General features: G+C 41.3%; 1 protein-coding gene across 2 annotated transcripts in view; it reads left to right on the top strand.

The window, feature by feature from the left end:
• The window catches only part of tert (telomerase reverse transcriptase), a 64797-nt gene that overhangs the window by 22451 nt on the left and 20100 nt on the right, over window positions 1-22246 (top strand). For both annotated transcript variants that reach the window (XM_059945284.1, XM_059945283.1), the window contains exons 9-14: window positions 455-568; window positions 1753-1824; window positions 4510-4698; window positions 7935-8061; window positions 9979-10040; window positions 15199-15323. In XM_059945284.1, the coding sequence (XP_059801267.1) occupies window positions 455-568; window positions 1753-1824; window positions 4510-4698; window positions 7935-8061; window positions 9979-10040; window positions 15199-15323 (689 nt within the window). The remainder of the gene's footprint in view (window positions 1-454; window positions 569-1752; window positions 1825-4509; window positions 4699-7934; window positions 8062-9978; window positions 10041-15198; window positions 15324-22246) is intronic.

The following is a 22246-nucleotide window of genomic DNA, read 5'->3' as shown; positions in this document are numbered from 1 at the left end:
AAAACTAACTGTCTTTTCTAGTTCAGTGATTAAATTGGTATTATGCTAGCTTACCTCAAGCAATAAAAAGTGTCTTCCTATGAAGTTAAGTGTATTTTTGACACTCAATTAAAATTTCTCTTGTAAAAGTCAATGAAACGTACATATACATGCAAGTATCTTTTATCAAGGGTGGTGCGTAGTTGCTGTTGCCTGTATCTGAGACTGGATGGAATGTTCAAACGTTCCTTTAAGTTGCTGACTTATTGTTTGTTTTATTAAATGGCTCCTTAACTACTCTTCAAAAACTGCTAAATCATTTCATGAATTTGAAAATCAAAAGTATTTTGAAAACATACTAAAATCCAAAATTTATGAAAACAATTTGTTTTTGCATTATAAATAAACCTTGTATAAATCTATTAGATGGAATAGAGTGCCATTCAGTCTCAGTAGCTTCTTTTTGTTCTATCAGGTATTACGTGCAGTGCTGTGGAATACCACAGGGTTCCCTGGTCTCAGCCTTGCTCTGTAGCTTGTGTTATGGGGATATGGAGAACAAGCTCTTGAGTGGAATTCAGGAGGATGGGTAAGTTCTCTTCTCCTTTCCTCTGGCTTTGGATTTGTTTAAAACTGGAGCTGAATGTTTCTGACATCATTGCCAAAATGGTCAGATTCTGGTGTAATTCCAACCGGCAAGCTTGCAGATGATAACGCCATAGTGGGCCGTATATCAAATAACGAATTAGTAGAAGTGCAGGCAGGAGATGGGGAGCCTAGTGATGTTGCATCACGACGACCAGCATTCCCTCGATGCCACCAACTCAGGAGAGCTGGTCATTCCCTTCAGGAAGGTGAGGAGGGTTTCAGATGCTCCTGTTTTCATCAACAGTGCTGAAGTCCAAGTTGAGAGCTTTAAGTTTCTAGGAATGGGCATCACCAATGGCCTGTCCTGGTCCAAACTTTACCACAGCCGACAAGACGCACCAATACCTCTGCATTTTCAAGAGACTAAAGAAATTTGGCATGCCCCCTTTGATCCTCTCCAACTTTTATCGAAGCAGCATAGAAGTTGATCACCCTGTATGTGACCACAAGAAACTACAGAGTGTTGTGGGTACAGCTTAGCACGTTACAGAAACTGGTTTCCCCTTCATGCTGGTGAAACGCAGCAGGCCAGGCAGCATCTATAGGGAGAAGCACTGTTGATGTTTCGGGCCGAGACCCTTCTCCCTATAGATGCTGCCTGGTCTGCTGTGTTCCACCAGCATTTTGTGTGTGTTTGAATTTCCAGCATCTGCAGATTTCCTTGTGTTTGCTCCCCTTATACACTGTTTTTGCTTTTTGCTGCCTTGTTAAAGCAGCCAACATAATCAAAGACCTCACCCACCCCACACATTCTCTGTTATACCCCCTCTCTTCAGGCAGAAGATACAAATCCTAAAATCCCATACCACCACTTTCTAGCTTGTTGTTATAAGACAACTGAACATGAACCAGGTACGATAAGATGGACACGCGACTTCACAGCCTGCCTTGTTATGAGCTTGCAACCTAATGTCTACCTGCACACTACTTTCTCTGTAACTCTAAAACTTTATTCTGCATTCTGTCGAAGAGCCTCGGCCCGAAACGTCGACGTTCACTTGGGACATTTGACAATAATAAACCAAGTTGCCAATTATTCTATTACTGAGAGAAATGACTTCTGGTTTTGAATATTGGCATTAATTTTGTTTTTCCAGTGATTGCTGAAATATTTATCTTTCATAGGTTGATGATGCGACTGATAGATGACTTTTTGCTAGTTACACCACACTTGTCACATGCCAAAAAGTTTCTAAGGTAAGTCAGATAGAACGGCGACTGAGAGCTGAAAGGCCTGTTGTACATGTACAATAGAAGAGTTGATTGGAATTTCAGTTCCATATTAACTGTAACATTGTCTTCAGCGGTGTATCAATCCTGATGCTGGAGTTGACAGGCAGTCAAGTAATTGATTGAACACCCTTACATTCTGTTCATTGTGTAGTGCAGAAAGCTGGAAAACATTTCCTGTGATTGTTTCAAAGCCACTGAATATTGCTCATCTCTTTATTTATATATTTACTTGTTTACTTATTGCAATACAGTGCGGAATTTGCCTGTCAACCCATGCTGCACAGCAGTACCCAATTTAATCCTATCCTAATCACACAGAACAATTTGCAATGACCAATTAACCTACCAACTGATACGTCTTTGGACTGTGGGAGGAAACTGGAGCACCCGGGGGGAATTCACGCCATCACAGGGAAAACGTACAAACTCTTTACAGACAGTGGCAGGAATTGAACCTGGGTCGCTGGAGCTGTAAGATGTTGTGCTAACCACTACTACCTTGCTTAGCTAGGCTGCAGGTGGCAACTTGTCTGAAAATATAAACTGTGAAATGTCCATGTGATAAATTGCAGGCTTTGGGTGGACAATGATCATTAAGTGGATAATATCACTTGACTTTCAAATATCACTGACTGGGGCTTTGTGTGCACCAGTTATTTGTGCCTTTTGAGCTTATAGCTTGGCTCTACTTTATTGATGGCAATTAAATAGTTTACTATTAGAGAATGTAGTTGACACTGTGGTTGGGTTTTTACCTTGACTGCCTAATAATCAAACAAATGCTTTACACAGCTCCCCAAATAATTTCCATGCCACTGTCTGAGCTGCATTAAAAGGCCAGTTGTGCTGAGTATTTATTTTGCCTTGTAATGAGGATTGTCTGCAATGACTTATGATTAAAAGAAAACGTTTCAAGGTACTTTGTGTGAAGCAAGGAGGAGGTTGGTGTCAGATCAAAGCAGGTGGAGCTGCAGCAATGCAAGTTCTCATTGAAATGCTAGCACATTGAGTCAGTCATTTTGAATGTGGGCTTGAAATACCCTTGCCTATTGTTGGTGTTCTGTAAAGCACTGGCAGTTAATTCAATTCCCAAGTCAGCACATCGCTGACCTTCCCTTCTGCATTTTGTGGAATGGAAGCTGGGAGCTGGGATCAGGCTGGCTATTGTTTAAATGGGGCCTGGGCTTGAAAACAGAAGTGGTTTAAAATTTCTCATTGGACTTAATTTTGTGTGTGTGTGTAAATATACATACATACAGTACATATATACAAACACAATTCCAGGTATTTGGGCCTTCAGTTAATCGTGGCAGCCACTGACAACTCTTAAAAAAACAAACACCAATTAAGAAAATAGCTGAGATTCCCTTCCTGTGCTGTTTAATTTGGGCAGGATGCTGCTGCTGAACAGTTTTTAACTAGTGTCAGACACCAGCACTTGTGTAGCAGTTAAATACCACACTATGCTTAGAATGAACAGTTTTTAAATAGTGCCAGTTGCCTATGCTTCTGTTTTTTTAAATCAGAAGAGCAGTGGTATTTCTCATGATAACTAGAAATAAGCAGCTAGACAATTCAGGACTGCTTTGCTCACTGCAGTTTCAAGAATTGGAGATGCCAGAAATGGCCGGGAATGAAAATGACACAAAATGCTGGCAGAACTCAGCAGGCCAGACAGCATCTATGGGACTAGGTAGTGATGACGTTTCGAGCTGAAACCCTTCATCAGGAGAGTGCAATGAAATGATATGAAGTGATTTCTCTAGATTAGGATCTACAAAAAAATTTGACATTTTCAACAAGCTTCTTGAACGTTGCAATGGAAATAAAGGTTTTGAGGATGCAATTGTTGACAGTGTTGTATGAAGGCAGTCCATTACCTGCGCTAAATGTCCGTGTTGATTGTCTTCATTTACAGTCATTCAAAAGCGTACACAGGATGAATTCCTCGATAACTAGTAGAAACTACTGCACAGTGTTATAGTGCTGTAGTACTATGGATAATGTTCTAATTTGTTCTGTATTTTATTTAAATACTGAATTTGTTATTCAGTTAAATGGTAGTTTATCTTTTTTTTTTAAATACCTTTCCAACTATTTCCAGGAAACTTTGGCTAATTGGGGCATCCACTTCATTGGGCCAAACTGTACTGATCCCAATTAACTGGAACCCACTCTATATGTACATATACTGTACATACACATACTGCTTTTAAATGCCTCTCATCATTGATGGTATTTTCAAGCCTTTGACAGCAGGTGTGAAGCCACGATACTATTGCTTACTAAGGTAGACTGTGGTTGATCTTCCACAGCAGAAAGGGAAAAACAATGCAGTCGATGAATACAGAACAATGCTCACTCGATAGTCAATGCCAGCCAAATACTGCTCCTGTAGGAATGTGTATTATAACACAATAACTTTATCCAGCATGTGGCGTTTCAATTTAAATTGTTTTGCAATGTCTGTGATGTTAATCAATACCGAAAAACTGATGGGCAGCTATGTTATTATTAGCTATTCCAGAATTCATGGTGAAGCGTAATTCTTGGTGACCGTTTTGTTTTTTATCAACATGAACTGATACTTCTAGTTCAGATAGAACATCTTACTGAATCATTATTTGTTTATTTTCCTGAATGATCAAGAACTCTGGCTGCAGGAATTCCAGAATATGGCTGCTTCATAAGTCCACATAAAACTGTAGTCAACTTTCCTGTTGATGAGGATATTCCAGACTGCAAAATGGCCAGATCATTGCCGGAACACAGTCTTTTTCCTTGGTGTGGTCTGCTGTTCGACACACAGACACTGGAGATCTACTGTGACTATTCCAGGTAGGAGGTTTATCGCAGCAGGGTTCTTCACCAAGGTTCAGATCTCGAAGCAGTTTGACAATATAGAATTTGCAATGGGGTAAAAAAAGAGAGTATTTGGGAGGAATCCTGTTAAACAAAGACTGCTGATACACACCAGTGTTGGTTATTAAATGAGATATCTTGAAGTTATCAGAAAATTGATGGTGTTTCTTGAATCCCCTCTTAAATGAAAAGGGGAGTTGAGGTTACATTTTAAAACAAAGAGTAAGTTTTTGTAGGATGCTCTGCAATAGATTAATTTTCTGACCATTCATAGCCTTGTGACCAACTTCATTTTGTCTTTAAGTGTAGCTTCAACAATCCTTGGGTCTTCATGGTATTTCCAGACATGAAACATCGTCTTTGAAACTGTAAATCGTCACATCGTGCAGACAAAAAGACAGCAGCATTTAATTTCAAAACCCATGATAAAACAGTGAATTTTAAATTGTAGTATTAAAGTATGTCAATATCAATCATGGTTTTTCTTTTTAGAACTTGCATTAGATTTTCATTAATCTAATTTAAATCATAACAAATTAATTAAAAAAAAATCCCACCTTGCTGGATCTCTTAACTAAGAGTATAGATATACAGTATATTGAGTATATTTGTACATTGAACTGATTGCTAAAGTGGTTGAGTCTTTGTTATGTTTTAATTGACTTTTTTTAAACATGCTGACATATTGCATTGTTATTCTACTCTTCGGTCTTTCAGGTCCCAGTGAAAATAACTGTTACATTTAATCCATTTAAACATTTGAATCTGACTGCTAAGCTACTCTGGGGGGGAAAATTAAGAAATCTACTACACAAAGATTGACATAAGACGATGATGTGCACTAAGTTGGGTGATGGGTTAAAATGTCATAACAGGCTGACAGTAAGTTAGTATGTTCCATTTTGTATATCACATTCTGGGATTGATGTTAACATGAAGTTGGCTGTGGCTACTGAATGACTGAGATGCAAACTTAATGGCTGTGTAACACTTAACATCTTGCTCGTTGTTGCCATCACAGGAAATGCCCTAGACCAGGTATTCCCAGCTGGGGTTCCGTGGATCCCTTGTTTAATGGTATTGGTTCATGCCATAAAAAAGGGTTGGAAACTCCTACCCTGATCAGTAAAGATGGTTGGGGGGGGGGGGGGGGTAGTTTTTTGAGCAATCTTGGGTGTCCCAATCACTTCTCAGACTATTGAGGCTTTTTAAAGTGTAGTTACAGTGCAGGGAATACAGACCCAATCTCCGTGCAGTAGATATGGACTAGGTACTGTACTCTGATTTATTTTTTTGTTAGAAATTGAGGTATAAGTATTGACCTTGACACTAGAGGGAGCTCTGTTTCTCTTTGGAAGTTACACTGGAATTTGTAAACTCGACTTTAGAGAGCGTGAACTTGTTCACAGTGCATCAGCTGATCTTTGTTACCATATTATGTGGAATGGGCAGCTGTGTCATTTAAACTGGCACCAAGCCTCTCTCTTCCCGGAACTTTATTTAATCTTCTACTGTTCATAAAAATGTCTTTATACCTTCCACCTTTTCTGGATGTGCCAATAAATTTGCTTCCCTTTCCTGAAAAATATGTTACATCTCCAGTTATATGTTAACTTCATTTCCATTAAAGGATGTGCACAGTGGTCTTCTGAATGCTCTGTTGTACTTTATAAGGTGAGAGCGTAGTTACTCAGATTCTGCCAACAACAGTTGTGGGTTGTGTCATCGGTGAATTTATAGATGACATGTGCATTGAGCCTAGTCACACAGTCATGAGTGTAGCGGGGGCAGAGTGGTGGTGTAAGCTCGTGTCCTTGAGGTACAGAAAGGCAAAATGACATGGTGTATTAATGAAAGTACATTTCTCTCGATGTGATAAAGGGATTAGTTTTGACTCGCAGCCTAGAATAGGACAGTGGTGCAGTCCACCCAGTTTTACCATCCTGGGCTTGGTTACCCCAGTCAGAATGGGAAGGTGAGGGTGCACAGGGGGTAACTGATCTCTGAAGAATAAAAAGAAAAATCACTGGATTTAGTCACCCAAGTGGGCAGGATCCATGGAGTGGGGGAGGGGGGGGAATAATAATTTAAGGAATTCCTCTATGTTCTTTGTTATCAATATAGTTTTTTGTAATTCATAACTTTGTCAAAGGTTACAGTGAGAAGGCAGAAGAATGGGGTTGAGAGGGATAATAAATCAGCCATGATCAAATGGCAGTACTGACTGGACGGGCCAAATGGTCTGATTCTGCTCCGATGTCCTGTGGTCTCAACCTACATCCGCCCCCACTAGCAGTCTCGTGACTGAAGAGGAAAGTGTTCTCAGCTTTGGTCTGGGGCTGGACAGGTTTCTTAGGCTGCTGATTACTGTTTCCGAGTACATATAACTGACTTGGTTAGCAGGATGAGTGTGCTTTAAGATGTATGATTTGCCTCAGTGTTCCTCCAAGTTTCACCATTTTCTCTCCCAGTATGCTTTGGCCCCACATGGCTATGATTTAATTTTGCCTCAGTCTCTCATTTTAATCCCTCTGCAATAGGCAATTGATACTAAGGATCTGAATACTGAAACCACCTCCACTTCACTTCATCTCTACACCTGGTCCAACTGTGAGAGGTGCTAAAACCGAACACATTGACCAAAATTTATCTTCACTGCCCTTGTGCCTCCTTAAATAGCTTGGTGTTACATTTGGCTTAATAACTTGCCTCTGAAGCATATTGAGGTGTTTTACAATGTTAAATGTTCATTATAGATTCAAGATGACGATAAGATGATAAAACAATCTGTTTGGTAATGAGCCTGCTTCGTGACAAGAGGGTATCATTTTTACTTCAGTAGAATCCTTGGAAGTTTATCAGCATTAGTTTACTCTGGATTCACCAGCCTTACTGATTGTCTTTTAAGATATACAAAATTATTATACTGCTGATTCTGTTGGGTGAATATAATAATCCTTAATTTCATGGCAAAGGCAAGCCATCTTACTAACTGCTCTAATGAACATGGTGCTCCTATAAGTTCTGGTTGATAAAATTTAACTGCATGAGGAAAATATTTCATCCTTTCTGTGATGGTTATTGAAAGCCAGATTGATGAACACAGCTGAATTTGCTAACCTGATTTTTAAAAAAAATCACTGTTCCAACACATTTGGGTTTGGAGACTTAATTTCCATAGTACAATAACTTGATAATTTTCTTTAATTTAGCTATGCAAATATCTCCATTAGATCAAGTCTTACTTTCAGCTGTAGTTCCAACGCTGGACAAAATATGAAGAGGAAACTACTGGCTGTTCTGAAGCTGAAATGTCACCATATATTCCTGGATCTTGAGGTGAGATTTGACTTGCCCCTCAAATAGCTTCATTTTATTTACTTATTTAGGCCCTTTGAGCAATGTCAGCCTAGCAACCCCTGACGAGCCCAATTAACCCTAGCCTAATCTCGGGGCAATTTACAATGACCAGTCAACCTACGCGGTAGGCCTTCGGACTGTGGGAAGAAACCAGAGCACCCGGAGATGACCCTTCCATTCAACGGTGAGGACGTACAGAGACTCCGTACACAACAGCACCGGAACTGAACTCTGAACTCCCAAACACCCCACGCTGCAATAGCCTCGTGCTAACTGCTACTATTACTTGCTGTTGAACCCATTTAACTATGTGGTATATTTTGTATTAAGCTCATTCCATGCCATCTCTACCCATTGCTGTTTACACCCCACAATGCAGAAGCTGTCATAACAGGTGCCTGCCTCTATTATTAAGGCTGTGAAAACTGTGTCCAGCTTTGCTGCCCATTCATCTTGGAGTGCTTATGATGCCAATTTGGATCAGGGCACGTCATTCACTAGAAATGGGCTTATTTAATAAACGTGATTGGGGGCTTGAGTTTTTAGGTTAAATAGCAATTTTACTTACTGTGCTTTTCTATGAAAAACCTTGCAAATGGTTTTGAGTAAACCGTCTAATTGGATAGCTTGTGTTGTCCTTTGGTGGTCATCAGTGCAGCATCTCTTTTAATAAATTAATAACTCATTTTGCATCATGAAGTTACATGTTAAATACATTAACCAAAATGCTCTGTGATATTGCTATTTCGGAGGTGACTAGGACTTGGTAATAGCAAGTGATCAATATATTTGCCCATCTGAAACTAGTCTGATCTTGATCTTTGAGTAGAATTTTTCTTTGTCGATCAGATTGTTCAAGTAGTCCTTATTTCTAATTAGACATGAAGGGACACAAAGTGTTTTCTACTATCTCTATTCTAATTCACATTTACCTTTGAATTGAACAAAAAAAAAGTAACCTGCAATTAATCTTTTTTTTCTGTTTGAATGTTTTTACCCACAGTGATGTTTAAACTTTGAATTTGGAATGAGGTCTCCAAAACACCTTCTGATGTTTGGTGCAGATAATGTGGTTCCACTTCTGTTTCAAAGCTCAGTGTAATAGATTAGCGAGGAAAGGATGTAATCAGAATCAGGTGTAATATTACCGGTATATGTTGCGAAACTTGTCTTTGCAGTAGCAGAACATGATAAATACAGAAAAACTGAATTACAGTAAATATTAAATAGTTAACTAAGTAGTGCAAAAATAGAAATAAATTAAGTAGTGAGGTAGTGCTCATGGGTTCAATTTCCATTCAGAAATCTGATGACAGAGGGGAAGAAGCTGGTCCTGAATTGTTGAATGCATGTCTTCAGGCTTCTGTACCTCCTCCCTGACAGTAGCGATGAGGAAAAGGCATGATCTGGGTGATGGGGGGTCCTTAATGATGGACGATGCCTTTTTGAGGCTTCGCTCCTTGAAGATGTAAACACAAAGTACACTGCAGATGCTGTGGTCAAAGCAACTCGTAGAACAAGCTGGAGGAACTCAGCAGGTCGGGCAGCATCCGTGGAAACAAGCAGTCGACATTTCGGGCCGAGACCTGTGTCCTGACGAAGGGTCTCGGCCTGAAACATTGACTGCTCGTTTCCATGGATGCTGTCCAACCTGTTGAGTTCCTCCAGCTTGTTGTACGTGTTGCTTCTTGAAGATGCCCTGGATACTACAGAGGCCAGTGCCCATGATGGAGCTGACTAACTTTACAATTCTCTGTAGCTTATTCTGGTCCTATGCAATACTTCCCGCCCCCCTGCATTCCAGACAGTGATGCAGACGAATGTTCTTTGCATTGTCCTACTAATAAATATATGGATGTATGGACCAGTTGTAATATACTTTAATTTTTTCTGCAGATCAATACACTGAGAACAGTTGCCATCAATGTCTATAAGATTTTTCTTCTCCAGGCTTACAGGTACTCTTGAAAGTGGGATATCTGTTTAATTTCACTGCTTAAAATTGAAATATGCGGAAAAATGCATACATAATTTGGGACATTGGAATAAAAATAAATAAAAAGCCCTTAAGGTTGTTTAAATGTTGAAGTTTGCGATCTAATCATTGCCTTAATTTGATTTAACATTCAGTTATGTTTGTGCACTCCTCTTCCAACAGTGTGTTTCATTTGTAGTTCGACTATTTCAGATACGCTGTGAAAGACATCCTTTTAAATGTGCCAGTTTAGGAACTGTGTTAGAGCCTGATGGTGGTTACGTATCTGAACATTGAATCTTGTGATTGGGGGGGGGGGGTCAAAGGGTGGGATACAAAAAGTCTGTGCCAATATCCATGGGTGTGAAGTCACCTAAGGGTTCTATTGGTTGCCCTAATTAATTTTTCCTATCTGTACTTCATGTACTTAGAAACCCAGATCTCTCTGGACACTAGCATTCATTAAATGTGAAAGATGTGCTGTTTTCTAATTCTTCTTATTGAAGTTCATGACATCACACACACCTCATAATTCTCCATTTGTGGTCTATTTGTTCTCTTAATTGGTCTGCTACCATTTTGCATGTTTCATCTTCCTGTCAGCTGTCATTGAGAAAGTAAGGTTACTTGACCTTGTTAAATTTACATGAAGTTTTAAATCCCCTTCTCACACTATTATCAGCTTGTCTTTCCTTGACCCTCTCCATTTTGTTGTATAATACTACAAGCATTAGATACCCAGGCTCCATCAACTACATTTTTATGGTTGTCTTTTCATGTGTTACTTTGTGCCACTGGTACTAAACATCTACAACCCATCACTCACTTTCTAATAATCCAAATCAATGTATGGAGTACAGAAGATGGGATGTTATGTTGAAGTTGTATAAGACATTGATGAAACCTAATTTGGAGTACTGTGTGCAGTTTTGGTCACCTACCTGCAGAAAAGATGTAAACAAGATTGAAAGAATGCAGAGAAAATTTACATGGACGTTGCTGGGTCGGAGGACCTGAGTTATAAGGAGAGATTGAATAGGTTAGGATTGGGGAAGGTTCAAAAGAGGTTGATGTAAATGATACCAGGTTTGAACAGCCTGTTATATGAAGAGCATTTGATGGTGTTGGGCCTGTATTCACTAGAATTAGGAAGAATGGGGGTAATCTCATTGAAACCTGTGGAATGTTGAAAGGCCTTGATAGAGTAGATGTTTCCTATAGTGGGAGAGTTTAAGACCAGAGGACGCAACCTCGGAATAGAAAGGCGTCCTTTTATAACAGAGGAGATTCTTTAGCTAGAGAGTGGTGAATTTGTGGAATGCTTTGCCACAGGTAGCTGTGGGCAGCAAAGTCTTCATGTGTATTTAAGGCAGAGGATGATAGATCCTAGATTGGTCAAGACATGAGGGGATACGGGGCAGAAGGCAGGAGATCTGGGGCTGAGCGGAAATTTGGATCAGCCACGATGAAATGGCAGAGCAGACTCGATGGGCCAAATGGCTTAATTCTGCTCCTATATCTTATGGACTGTATTCTTTAGAACATAGAAGATTGAGAGGAGATTTGATAGCGGTGTACAAAATTATGAGGGGTAAATGCAAGCAGGCTTTTTCCACTGTGGCTGGGTGGGACTGCAACCAGAGGTCATGGGTTAAGGGTGAAAGGTGAGATGCTTAAGGGGGGGGGGACATGAGGGGAAACTTTTTCACCCAGAGGATCGCAAGAGTGGAAGGAGCTGCCAGCACAAGCGGTGCATGTGAGCTTGATTTCAGTGTTTAAAAGAGGTTTGGATAAGAACGTGGATGGTAGGGGTATGCAGGGCCATGGTCCCATTGAGAATAGGCAGCTAAAAAAGGTTTTGGTATGAATTAGATAGGCTAACGTGCCTGTTTCTGTGCTGTACTTCTCTATGACTCTATCAGTTCCTTTATTTTGTCAGTTCTCTCATATTTAAGTAAGTCAAAGTGACTAAGTGTACTCTTATGAGCCAATCAAAAGTCCATAGCCCCCGTTGCTGCAGGTCAGTTTTACTGATATAGGTGGAAAACAATCACCTTTAATTGTTGGTGGATTTGTTATGAATGCTAAAGTTTTTGAGTTAGCAACTTTGTTAATGTAATGTAATCTTCCCTCCACAACTGAGGACCTGTCCATTGAAGGGACTAGAAATTGATCATTTGCAGAAGAGGTGAGATCTATCATGGACCATTTAATTGTAGGTTATGTCTTTTTTAAACATTTGTATTAAAAAAAACCATGTTCCCATTTCCTTCTACTCTACTGTAGTTCCTGATGCAAAGATACGAATGCTCACTTTTTCCCCCCCCGTACCTCTGTCTGAAATTGGCTGTTACCCTATACACTCTGCCCACATGGGGAAATATTTGAAATCCAGAGATAGTGTTTCATTTCATTCGACTTTAAGAATCAAAACTGTACCCACCATACTTTTCAAGAAAGGGAAGTCCTAAAAGGTGTGGGCTGTAATGTTTTCATTTTGTCAGAAGCATCTGTGTAGATGGGTAGAAGTATTTACATGTTATTCAGACAGTTAAATGAGAAGGCCTGTTATGTCAGGGCAAGCCTGATTCCATTGTTGATTTTGGCTTGCCACTGTACACTCATCCCGCTTTCACTTGGCTAGAGCCAGTGGGCTGCCTCAGCCCCTCCCCTCCGGCCTAACGGTCTTGTGTTGGGATTTTACCAGCCAGAGGAATACACTTCACAGTTGATGCTCAAAACTGGGATCTGTTGGGCATGCTGTGTTATTTTCCATTCCTTTTTTAGACACAGACTCAATGTATTGTTCCGTATGAAAACCAAAAATTGTATCCCTCTAAGATACTGACATTAATGTAGTACACTGATACGGAGAGAGAGCTAAACTTGTCCTGTGGGAGACCCCATTTGTTCTCTCAGGCAGATCCCGTAGCCACTGCTTGAAGAAGAGCAGAGGGATTGCTCCATTACTTGAGTCAATAAATAAGATATTTTATTGATCCCAAAGGAAATTACAGTGTCACAGTAGCATTACAAGTGCACAGATATACAAATATTAGAAGGGAAGTAAGAAAGAATTAAAAAAAAAGTTACTTCAGGAAGGAATCATCGCTTCCTTGGCTATAGGTCGAATCATTACAGAGCCTAATGGCTGAGGGTAAGAATGACCTCATGTAGCACTCTTTGGAGCAGTGCAGTTGTCTTAGTCTATTATTAGATGTGTTCCTCTGTTCAGCCAAGCTGGCATGCAGAGAGTGAGGAACGTTGCCCAGAATTGCCAGGATTTTCCACAGGGTCCTGTGTTCTACCACACTTCCTGTGTGTCCAGTTTGACTCCTATAACCGAGCCAGCCTTTCTAATCAGTTTATTGAGCCTGTCGGCATCACCGTGTTGATGCCATTGACCCAGCACATCACCACATAGAAGATAGTTTTGGTGACAACAGACTGGTAGAACATGTGAAGGAGAGGCCTGAATACTCTAAAGGGCCTCAGTCTCCTCATGAAGTAGAGGGGACTCTGGCCCTTCTTGGACACAGCCTCTGTGTTGGTGCTAGCATCCAGGTGCACCCCCAGATACTTGTTGGTCCTCTCCACGTAATGCAGGTTCCTCACACCGCACAGATAATCCGACTCTTTCCTTATTGCTATTTGTAGCTGCTGTGTTTACAACTGTGACTATGTTTCAAAGGTAGTGAATTGAGCAGTAAAGCATCACTTGAGGCACTGTCAGGTGCCATAAAGCACCAAGCTTTCCCTTTAAAAACACACACAAACTGCTGAAGGAACTCCGCTTTCTCTATAGTTTACAGACTTGTAAACTATCCTGTAGCTGTTTTTGAAGCCACTTTAATTGTCAGTGCTTAGGCTGAGTAAATATATCTGCAGATCCCTCATTGCCACAATAAAACAAATTAAGGTTAATGTGTCCGCTTATCAAGGTTTTAGAGTATTCTACGATGCTCAGGAACAAGTGACTTATTGAGACCAAAACACAAGCCAGTTTGCACATGGGAAATCAAAAACACCACAGATGCTGAAAATATGAAATAAAAACACATTTTACTTTTGCTCTGTTCACCCCTCTGACCATCTACTCCGTAATTTTATTATCTCTTTCCGAGTTCTGACTAGCGTCTTTGATTTGAAATTCTTCTCTTTCCATTAGTGCTGCCTGACCTGCTGAAGTTTTCTGTTTCTGAGTTACATGCAAGGTTCTACAAACATAAGTAAAATTCTGAGAGTGGTTTTGGTGGGGTTGGTTGAGGGAGGATTTTACAAGAATCCCTGATGATCTGTGATAGCTCACACACAACTGAAGCAGGCAGCTGAACTGGAAGTCCGAGGGCTTAATTTAACATCCTACTAAAATACCAAATCCATTTCTGGGGGTACTTTGTTGTTGAAATTTGCGTTGTTCGTTTATCTTGAGGGGTGCATAAAGGCACTACTGCATTTCAGCTCATACTTCAACATTCAATCAACTGAGTCAAAAATGGCAAAATCTCCACTGTGATGCCTCTAATGGGTAATTTTTCAAAGCCAAGCTATTTGTAATGCACTGTGTTTTCTGGTTCTTGAGACTTCTTCCCATTGTTTTTAAACGTCTAGAAAGAAAGAAATGGATTTTTGTACTCCTGCACTTTCAACAATCACAGTTGGTCACAGTTGTCAAATACCATTGGGTATTTACAAATTGGGCAAATACCATAAATGACTTGCCATTGTCTAATAATAATAGAAGAGGTAGCTGCCATGTGTATTTCATTTTACCATTGTACAGATTGTGCTGGGTTGGTTGGGGTATGAAGAGCAAATTGCAGATTGACGGGAGTAGGCAGTTTAAATGGTTCAGCAGAGACTGGATGGGTCCAAGGGCCTGTTTCTGTGCTGTACTTTTCTGTGGCTCTAAATCTGAAATGATGCTGAAGTTAAATAGTAGCTTTTGCTGTCATATGGTAGAATTCTGCTCTTTGAATTAATGCCACAGGATATTTTCATCCACTTTTGAAGAAAGGTGGGCTGCAGTTTATTTTTTCTTGATGTAATTGACTCACATCCTGTGGCTGTGAACTGAGTAGATTGATTTGCCGTATCACCGATCTGACTTTTCTTCCCTCCCCCCCCCCCCCCCCAATCAGATTCCACGCTTGTGTTTTGCGGCTCCCTTTTGGACAAAGAATAAAGGACAATCCTTCGTTCTTCCTTGATGTCATCTTTGACATTGTTACTTGTTGTTACACCATTCTTAAAGCTAAAAACCGAGGTGAGATTTTTAAATTTCCATAATGCAGGGCTGTGGGAGGTAGTGGACTGACTTGAGTTGCCACAGAATGTTCGAAAGCGGTATTGATACATTACCCCGCTTAGAAACATAGAAAATAGGTGCAGGAGTAGGCCATTCAGCCCTTTGAGCCTGCACCACCATTCGGTATGATCATGGCTGATCATCCAACTCAAAACCCTGCACCTGCTTTCTCTCCATATCCCCTGATCCCTTTAGCCACAAGGACCATATCTGACTTCCTCTTAAATATAGCCAATGAACTGGCCTCAACTGTTTCCTGTGGCAGAGAATTCCGTAGATCTACCACTGTGTGAAGAAGTTTTTCCTCATCTCGGTCCCAAAAGGCTTCCCCTTTATCCTTTAACTGTGACCCCTCGTTCTGGACTTCCCCAACATCGGAAACTATCTTCCTGCATCTAGCCTGTCCAATCCCTTTAGAATTTTATACGTTTCAATAAGATCCCCCCTCAATCTTCTAAATTCCAGTGAGTATAAGCCTAGTCGATCCAGCCTTTCTTCATATGAAAGTCCTGCCATCCCAGGAATCAATCTGGTGAGCCTTCTTTGTACTCCCTCTATGGCAAGAATGTCTTTCCTCAGATTAGGGGACCAAAACTGCACACAATATTCTAGGTGCGGTCTCACCAAGGCCTTGTACAACTGCAGTAGAACCTCCCTGCTCCTGTACTCAAATCCTTTTGCTATGAATGCCAACATACCATTTGCCTTTTTCACCGCCTGCTGTACCTGCATGCCCACCTTCAATGACTGGTGTACAATGACACCCAGGTCTCGTTGCACCTCCCCTTTTCCTAGTCGGCCACCATTCAGATAATAATCTGTTTTCCTGTTCTTGCAACCAAAGTGGATAACCTCACATTTATCCACATTAAATTGCATCTGCCATGAATTTGCCCACTCACCTAACCTATCCAAGTCACCCTGCATCCTCTTAGCATCCTCCTCACAGCTAACACCCGCCGCCCAGCTTCGTGTCATCCGCGAAATTGGAGATGCTGCATTTAATTTCCTCATCTAAATCATTAATATATATTGTAAACAACTGGGGTCCCAGCACTGAGCCTTGCGGTACCCCACTAGTCACTGCCTGCCATTCTGAAAAGGTCCCATTTACTCCTACTCTTTGCTTCCTGTCTGCCAACCAATTCTCTATCCACAGCAATACCATACCCTCAATACCGTGTGCTTTCAGTTTGCACACTAATCTCCTGTGTGGGACCTTGTCAAAAGCCTTTTGAAAATCTAAATATACCACATCCACTAGCTCTCCCCTATCCACTCTACTAGTTACATCTTCAAGAAATTCTACAAGGTTCGTCAGACATGATTTTCCTTTCACAAATCCATGCTGACTTTGTCCGATGATTTCACCTCTTTCCAAATGTGCTGTTACCACATCTTTGATAACCGACTCTAGCATTTTCCCCACCACCGATGTCAGACTAACCGGTCTATAATTCCCCAGTTTCTCTCTCCCTCCTTTTTTAAAAAGTGGGGTTACATTAGCCACCCTCCAATCCTCAGGAACTAATCCAGAATCTAAGGAGTTTTGAAAAATTATCACTAATGCATCCACTATTTCTTGGGCTACTTCCTTAAGCACTCTGGGATGCAGACCATCTGGCCCTGGGGATTTATCTGCCTTTAATCCCTTCAATTTACCTAACACCACTTCCCTACTAACATGTATTTTCCTCAGTTCCTCCATCTCACTAGTCCCTCGGTCTGTTAGTATTTCTGGAAGATGATTTATGTCTTCCTTAGTGAAGACAGAACCAAAGTATGTAGTTATTCAATTGGTCTGCCATGTCTTTGTTCCCTATAATCAATTCACCTGTTTCTGACCGTAAAGGACCTACATTTGTCTTGACCAATCTTTTTCTTTTCACATATCTATAAAAGCTTTTACAGTCAGTTTTTATGTTCCCTGCCAGCTTTCTCTCATAATCTTTTTTCCCTTTCCTAATTAAGCCCTTTTTCTTCCTCTGCTGGTCTCTGAATTTCTCCCAGTCCTCAGGTGTGCTGCTTTTTTCGCTAATTTATATGTTTCTTCTTTGGACTTGATACTATTCCTAATTTCCCTTGTCAGCCACGGGTGCACTACCTTCCCTGGTTTATTCTTTTGCCAAACTGGGATGAATAATTGTTGTAGTTCATCTATGCGATCTTTAAATGCTTGCCATTGCATATCCACCGTCAACCCTTTAAGTCTCATTTGCCAGTCTATCTTAGCTAATTCACGTCTCATACCTACAAAGTTACCCTTCTTTAAGTTCAGAACCTTTGTTTCTGAATTAACTATGTCACTCACCATCTTAATGAAGAATTCCACCATATTATGGTCACTATTACCCAAGGGGCCTCACATGACAAGATTGCTAACTAACCCTTCCTCATTGCTCAATACCCAATCTAGAATGGCCTGCTCTCCAGTTGGTTCCTCGATATGTTGGTTCAGAAAATCATCCCACATACATTCCAAGAAATTCTCTTCCTCAGCACCCTTACCAATTTAGTTCACCCAATCTATATGTAGATTGAAGTCACCCATTATAACTACTGTTCCTTTAGTGCACGCATTTCTAATTTCCTGTTTAATGCCATCCCCAGCCTCACTACTACTGTTAGGTGGCCTGTACACCTTTTCTGCCCCTTAGTGTTATGCAGCTCTACCCATATTGATTCCACATCCTCCAGGCTAATGTCCTTCCTTTCTATTGTGTTAATCTCCTCTCTAACCAGCAATGCTACCCCACCTCCTTTTCTTTCCTATCTATCCCTCCTGAATATTGAATATCCCTGGATGTTGAGCTCCCATCCTTGGTCAACCTGGAGCCATGTCTCTGTGATCCCAGCTATATCATATTCATTAATAACTATCTGCGCATTCAATTCATCCACCTTGTTACGAATGCTCCTCGCATTGACACACAAAACCTGCAGGCTTGTTTTTACAACACTCTTAGCCCTTATACAATTATGTTGAAACGTGGCTCTTTTTGCTTTTTGCCCTGGATTTGTCTGCCTGCCACTCTTACTTTTCACCTTACTACTTTTTGCTTCTACCCTCATTTTACACCCCTCTGTCTCTCTGCACTTGTTCCCATCCCCCTGCACATTAGTTTAAAGCCTCCTGAACAGCAGTAGCAAACACTCCCCCTAGGACATTGGTTCCAGTCCAGTCCAGGTGCAGACTGTCCTGTTTATACCGGTCCCACCTCCCCCAGAACTGGTTCCAATGCCCCAGCAATTTGAATCCCTCCCCCTTGCACCATTTTTCAAGTCACATATTCATCTGAAATATCCTCCTATTTCTACTCTGACTAGCACCTGGCACTGGTAGTAATCCAGAGATGATTTCCTTTGTGGTCCTACTTTTTAGTTTATCTCCTAACTCCCTAAATTCACTTTGTAGGACCTCATCCCGTTTTATACCTATATCATTGGTACCTATGTGCACCACGACCACTAGCTGTTCACCCTCCCATTCCAGAATGTCCTGCAGCCGCTCAGAGACATCCTTGACCCTTGCACCAGGGAGGCAACATACCATCCTGGAGTCTTGTTTGCGGCCACAGAAACACCTGTCTATTCCCCTTACAATCGAATCCCCTATCACTATAGCTCTCCCACTCCTTTTCCTTCTCTCCTGTGCCGCAGAGCCACTCATGGTGCAATGAACTCAGCTGCTGCTGCCTTCCCCTGATGAGACATCTCCCCCAACAGTATCCAAAACAGTATATCTGTTTAGGAGGGAGATGACCTCAGGGAACTCCTGCACTACCTGCCTACTGCTACGCTGTCTAGTGGCCACCCCTTCCCTTTCTGCCTGTGTAGGCTTTAACTGCGGTGCGGCCAACTTACTAAACGTGCTATTCACGACTTTCTCGGCATCTCAGATGCTCCAGTATGAATCCAATCGCAGCTCCAGACGCTCAATGCGGTCTGCCAGAAGCTGCAGCTGGACACACTTCCTGCACACATAATCGTTAGGGACTCTGGAAGTATCCCTGATTTCCCACATGCTGCAGGATGAACAAACCACGGGGCCGATCTCAGCTGCCATGACCTACCCAATACTTGCCTCAACTTTTGAAACTTTCTCCTTTGAAAGGAACTTACCCGGCCTTACCTCACTTGGAGTGGAGCTCGTCCTCAGCCTCTCGAGTCAAAGCCTCAAATCTCCACTCTTTCACTGGCCCGCTTACTCACTGGCCGCTCCACTTGAGGTAACCCTCTATTTATTTGTTTGAGCTTTTCAAACTGCTTGGTCACCTGACCTCGATTGCCCAATCAGCTGCTTTCTGCTGAGTCTGAGCTATTCAAATCTTGATTGTCTATTCATCGGCTTTCTGCTGAGCTATTCAAATCTTGATTGCACAGTCCAACTGCCAAAATTGCCAGAGTCTCTCAAGTCAAAGTTTTGCAACATTTATATTGCTGGGCATTTTACATGAAATTGGGTGTGTTTCTACCACCCCACAATGGCCAGTGTCCCAAACAATTAAAAGTGAAACATGGCTTATGCCACTTAATTTTACTGAAACCACAATTTTCTGAAATATGAAGGATTTTGGCACATGGAACAAGGTGAGTGATGTCAGTGCATCTCATCAACTTTTGATTCATGAGCATGACATTAACCGGGAATAAAAGTCTTAACTGAATTTATTCAGTGTTCAGAATCAAAGTTAGCTTTAATATCACTGGCATATGTTGTCAAATTTGTTGTCTTGTGGCAGCAGTACATTGCAATAGATAATTAAAAAATATAAATTGCAGTATGAAATAGTGATTCCAGTTCGTTGGGCCATCGGTTAATTGAGGCAGGGAGTTATTCAGGTCAGCTGTCAAAGAACAAAAACTAATTGAGAAAATAGCCAGGATTCTCTTCATATATTTGGCACTCTGTTCCATTTAATTAGGACAGGAGATCGTTGACAAAGTTTCGAACTAGCATCTGTTGCACCTGTTTGTGTTCAAAGAGGGAAGTCGTTTTTGTCACTGACAACGGGCAGGAAATAAGCTGTAAGACAATTGAGAACTGTTTTGCTTACACCACTTTCAATGCATTCAGGCTTGGAGATGCCAGAAACAGGAGTGAAAGGAAATTATTTTACTTTTTCAACAAGTTAGGTACAGAGGAGATGTCAGGAATAAGTTTTGTTTTACACAGAGAGTGGTGTGTGTGTGTGTGTGTGTGGAATGGGCTGCCATCAACAGTGGTGGAGGTGGTCTTTTTTTTAATACTTTCTAAAATATTTCCATGAAACTTCGGCTAGTTGGGGCAGGCACTTAATTAGGTCAAAATTTGCTGGTCCCAATGTCTCCCAATTAATCAGAACAGACCATAAGATCCTAAACACAATAAAATGTAAGATCCAATTAGCTGAAGTTTCATGGAAGTGGTTATAAAAAAGAGAAATAGAGTCACCACCTGAATTTCTGCTAACAGTGGTTGTGTAAGGGCAAATCTATAGATGGTGTTTGACCTGTGCTGAGCCACACAGTCGTGGGTATAGAGGGAGTAGAGCAATGGGCTAAGTAAGCGTCCTTGGGGTGCACCAACGTTGATTGTCAATGAAAAGGTACCATTTCCGATCCGCTCTGCCTGAAATCTCACGATAGGGAAGTCAAGGATCCGGTTGCAGAGGGAAGTACAGAAACCCAGGTTTTGGAGCTTGTTGATCAGAACTGAGGGGTATGATTGTGTTGCACACAGAGTTGTAGTCAGTACCTGATAGGTATTACTATTGTCTAGGTGATTGAAGGCTGAGTGGAGAACCAGTGAGATGCATCTACTGTAGACCTATTGTGGCGATAGGCAAAATGCAGCAGACCCAGGTCCTTGTTTAGGCAAGAATTAGTTTTGGCCATCTCTCAGAGCACTTCATCACAGTAAATATGAGTGCATCTGGGCAACAATCATTGAGGCAGCTTACTTGGGCACTGGCATTATTGTCGCTCCTTTGAAGCAGGTGGGAGCCTCCAACTGTAGCAGTGAGAGATTGAAGATGTCCTTGAGCACTCCTGCCAGTTGGTTGCCATGGTGTTCAATGCCTTACCAAGTACACAATCAATTGCTAGGATATACCCTCTTAAAAGATGTTCTGACATTGCCTCCAAAATAGATTACAATGTCGACAGATGATGCAGGGATTTTCAAAGGTGTCATTTTATGCCTAGAGGACATTGAGCTCAACTGGTTGTGAAGCATCACAGTCATTTGTGATGCTAGGTTCTGCCTTGTAGGAAGGAATGGCCTGCAAAGCCAGCCAGAGCTGACGTGCATCCAAATCTGTCTCGAGCTTCAATCGGAATTGATTTTTTTTCTCTCTTAAAATAGCCTTCTGTGGGTTGCACTTTGGCTGCTTGTGTAGTTCTGTATCCCTAGTCTTCTGATCTAGCCCTCAGCAGACTATGATTCTCCTGGTTTATTTTCTACTTTTGGTTTCTTTGTGTCCCGAATGTTCTTGAAGGCGCACACTCATTCACACATTGATGAAATTGGTGACTACTGGGGCATATTCATTCAGATCCAAAGATGAATACCTAAATATTTTCCAGTCCACCAACTCAACGCAGTTCTGTAATTGCTTCTCTGCCCCCTTGACCACCTTAGTCCTCACCACTGGTGCTGCAGTCTTTAGTCTCTGCCTACATGCTGGGATAGAAGTACAGCCAGGTAATCGGACTTTCCAAAGTGTGGGCGTAGGATGACATGACTTCAATCTGGTCTGGTTGAAATCCCCTGCAATGATGGGGAAGGCGTCTGAATGCACTGTGTTGTGACTGATCATCATGCTCAATTCCCCAGTGTCTGCCTGACATTGGAAATGTTATCCAGTATAAAGAAAAACTAGTTTTTAAAAGGTATTATT

This window comes from Hypanus sabinus, chromosome 20 (assembly GCF_030144855.1).
Source record: "Hypanus sabinus isolate sHypSab1 chromosome 20, sHypSab1.hap1, whole genome shotgun sequence".
NCBI classification, from domain to species: Eukaryota; Metazoa; Chordata; class Chondrichthyes; order Myliobatiformes; family Dasyatidae; genus Hypanus; species Hypanus sabinus.
Note: the sequence above shows the minus strand (reverse complement) of the source record. Positions and strands in the feature narration are given on the sequence as shown.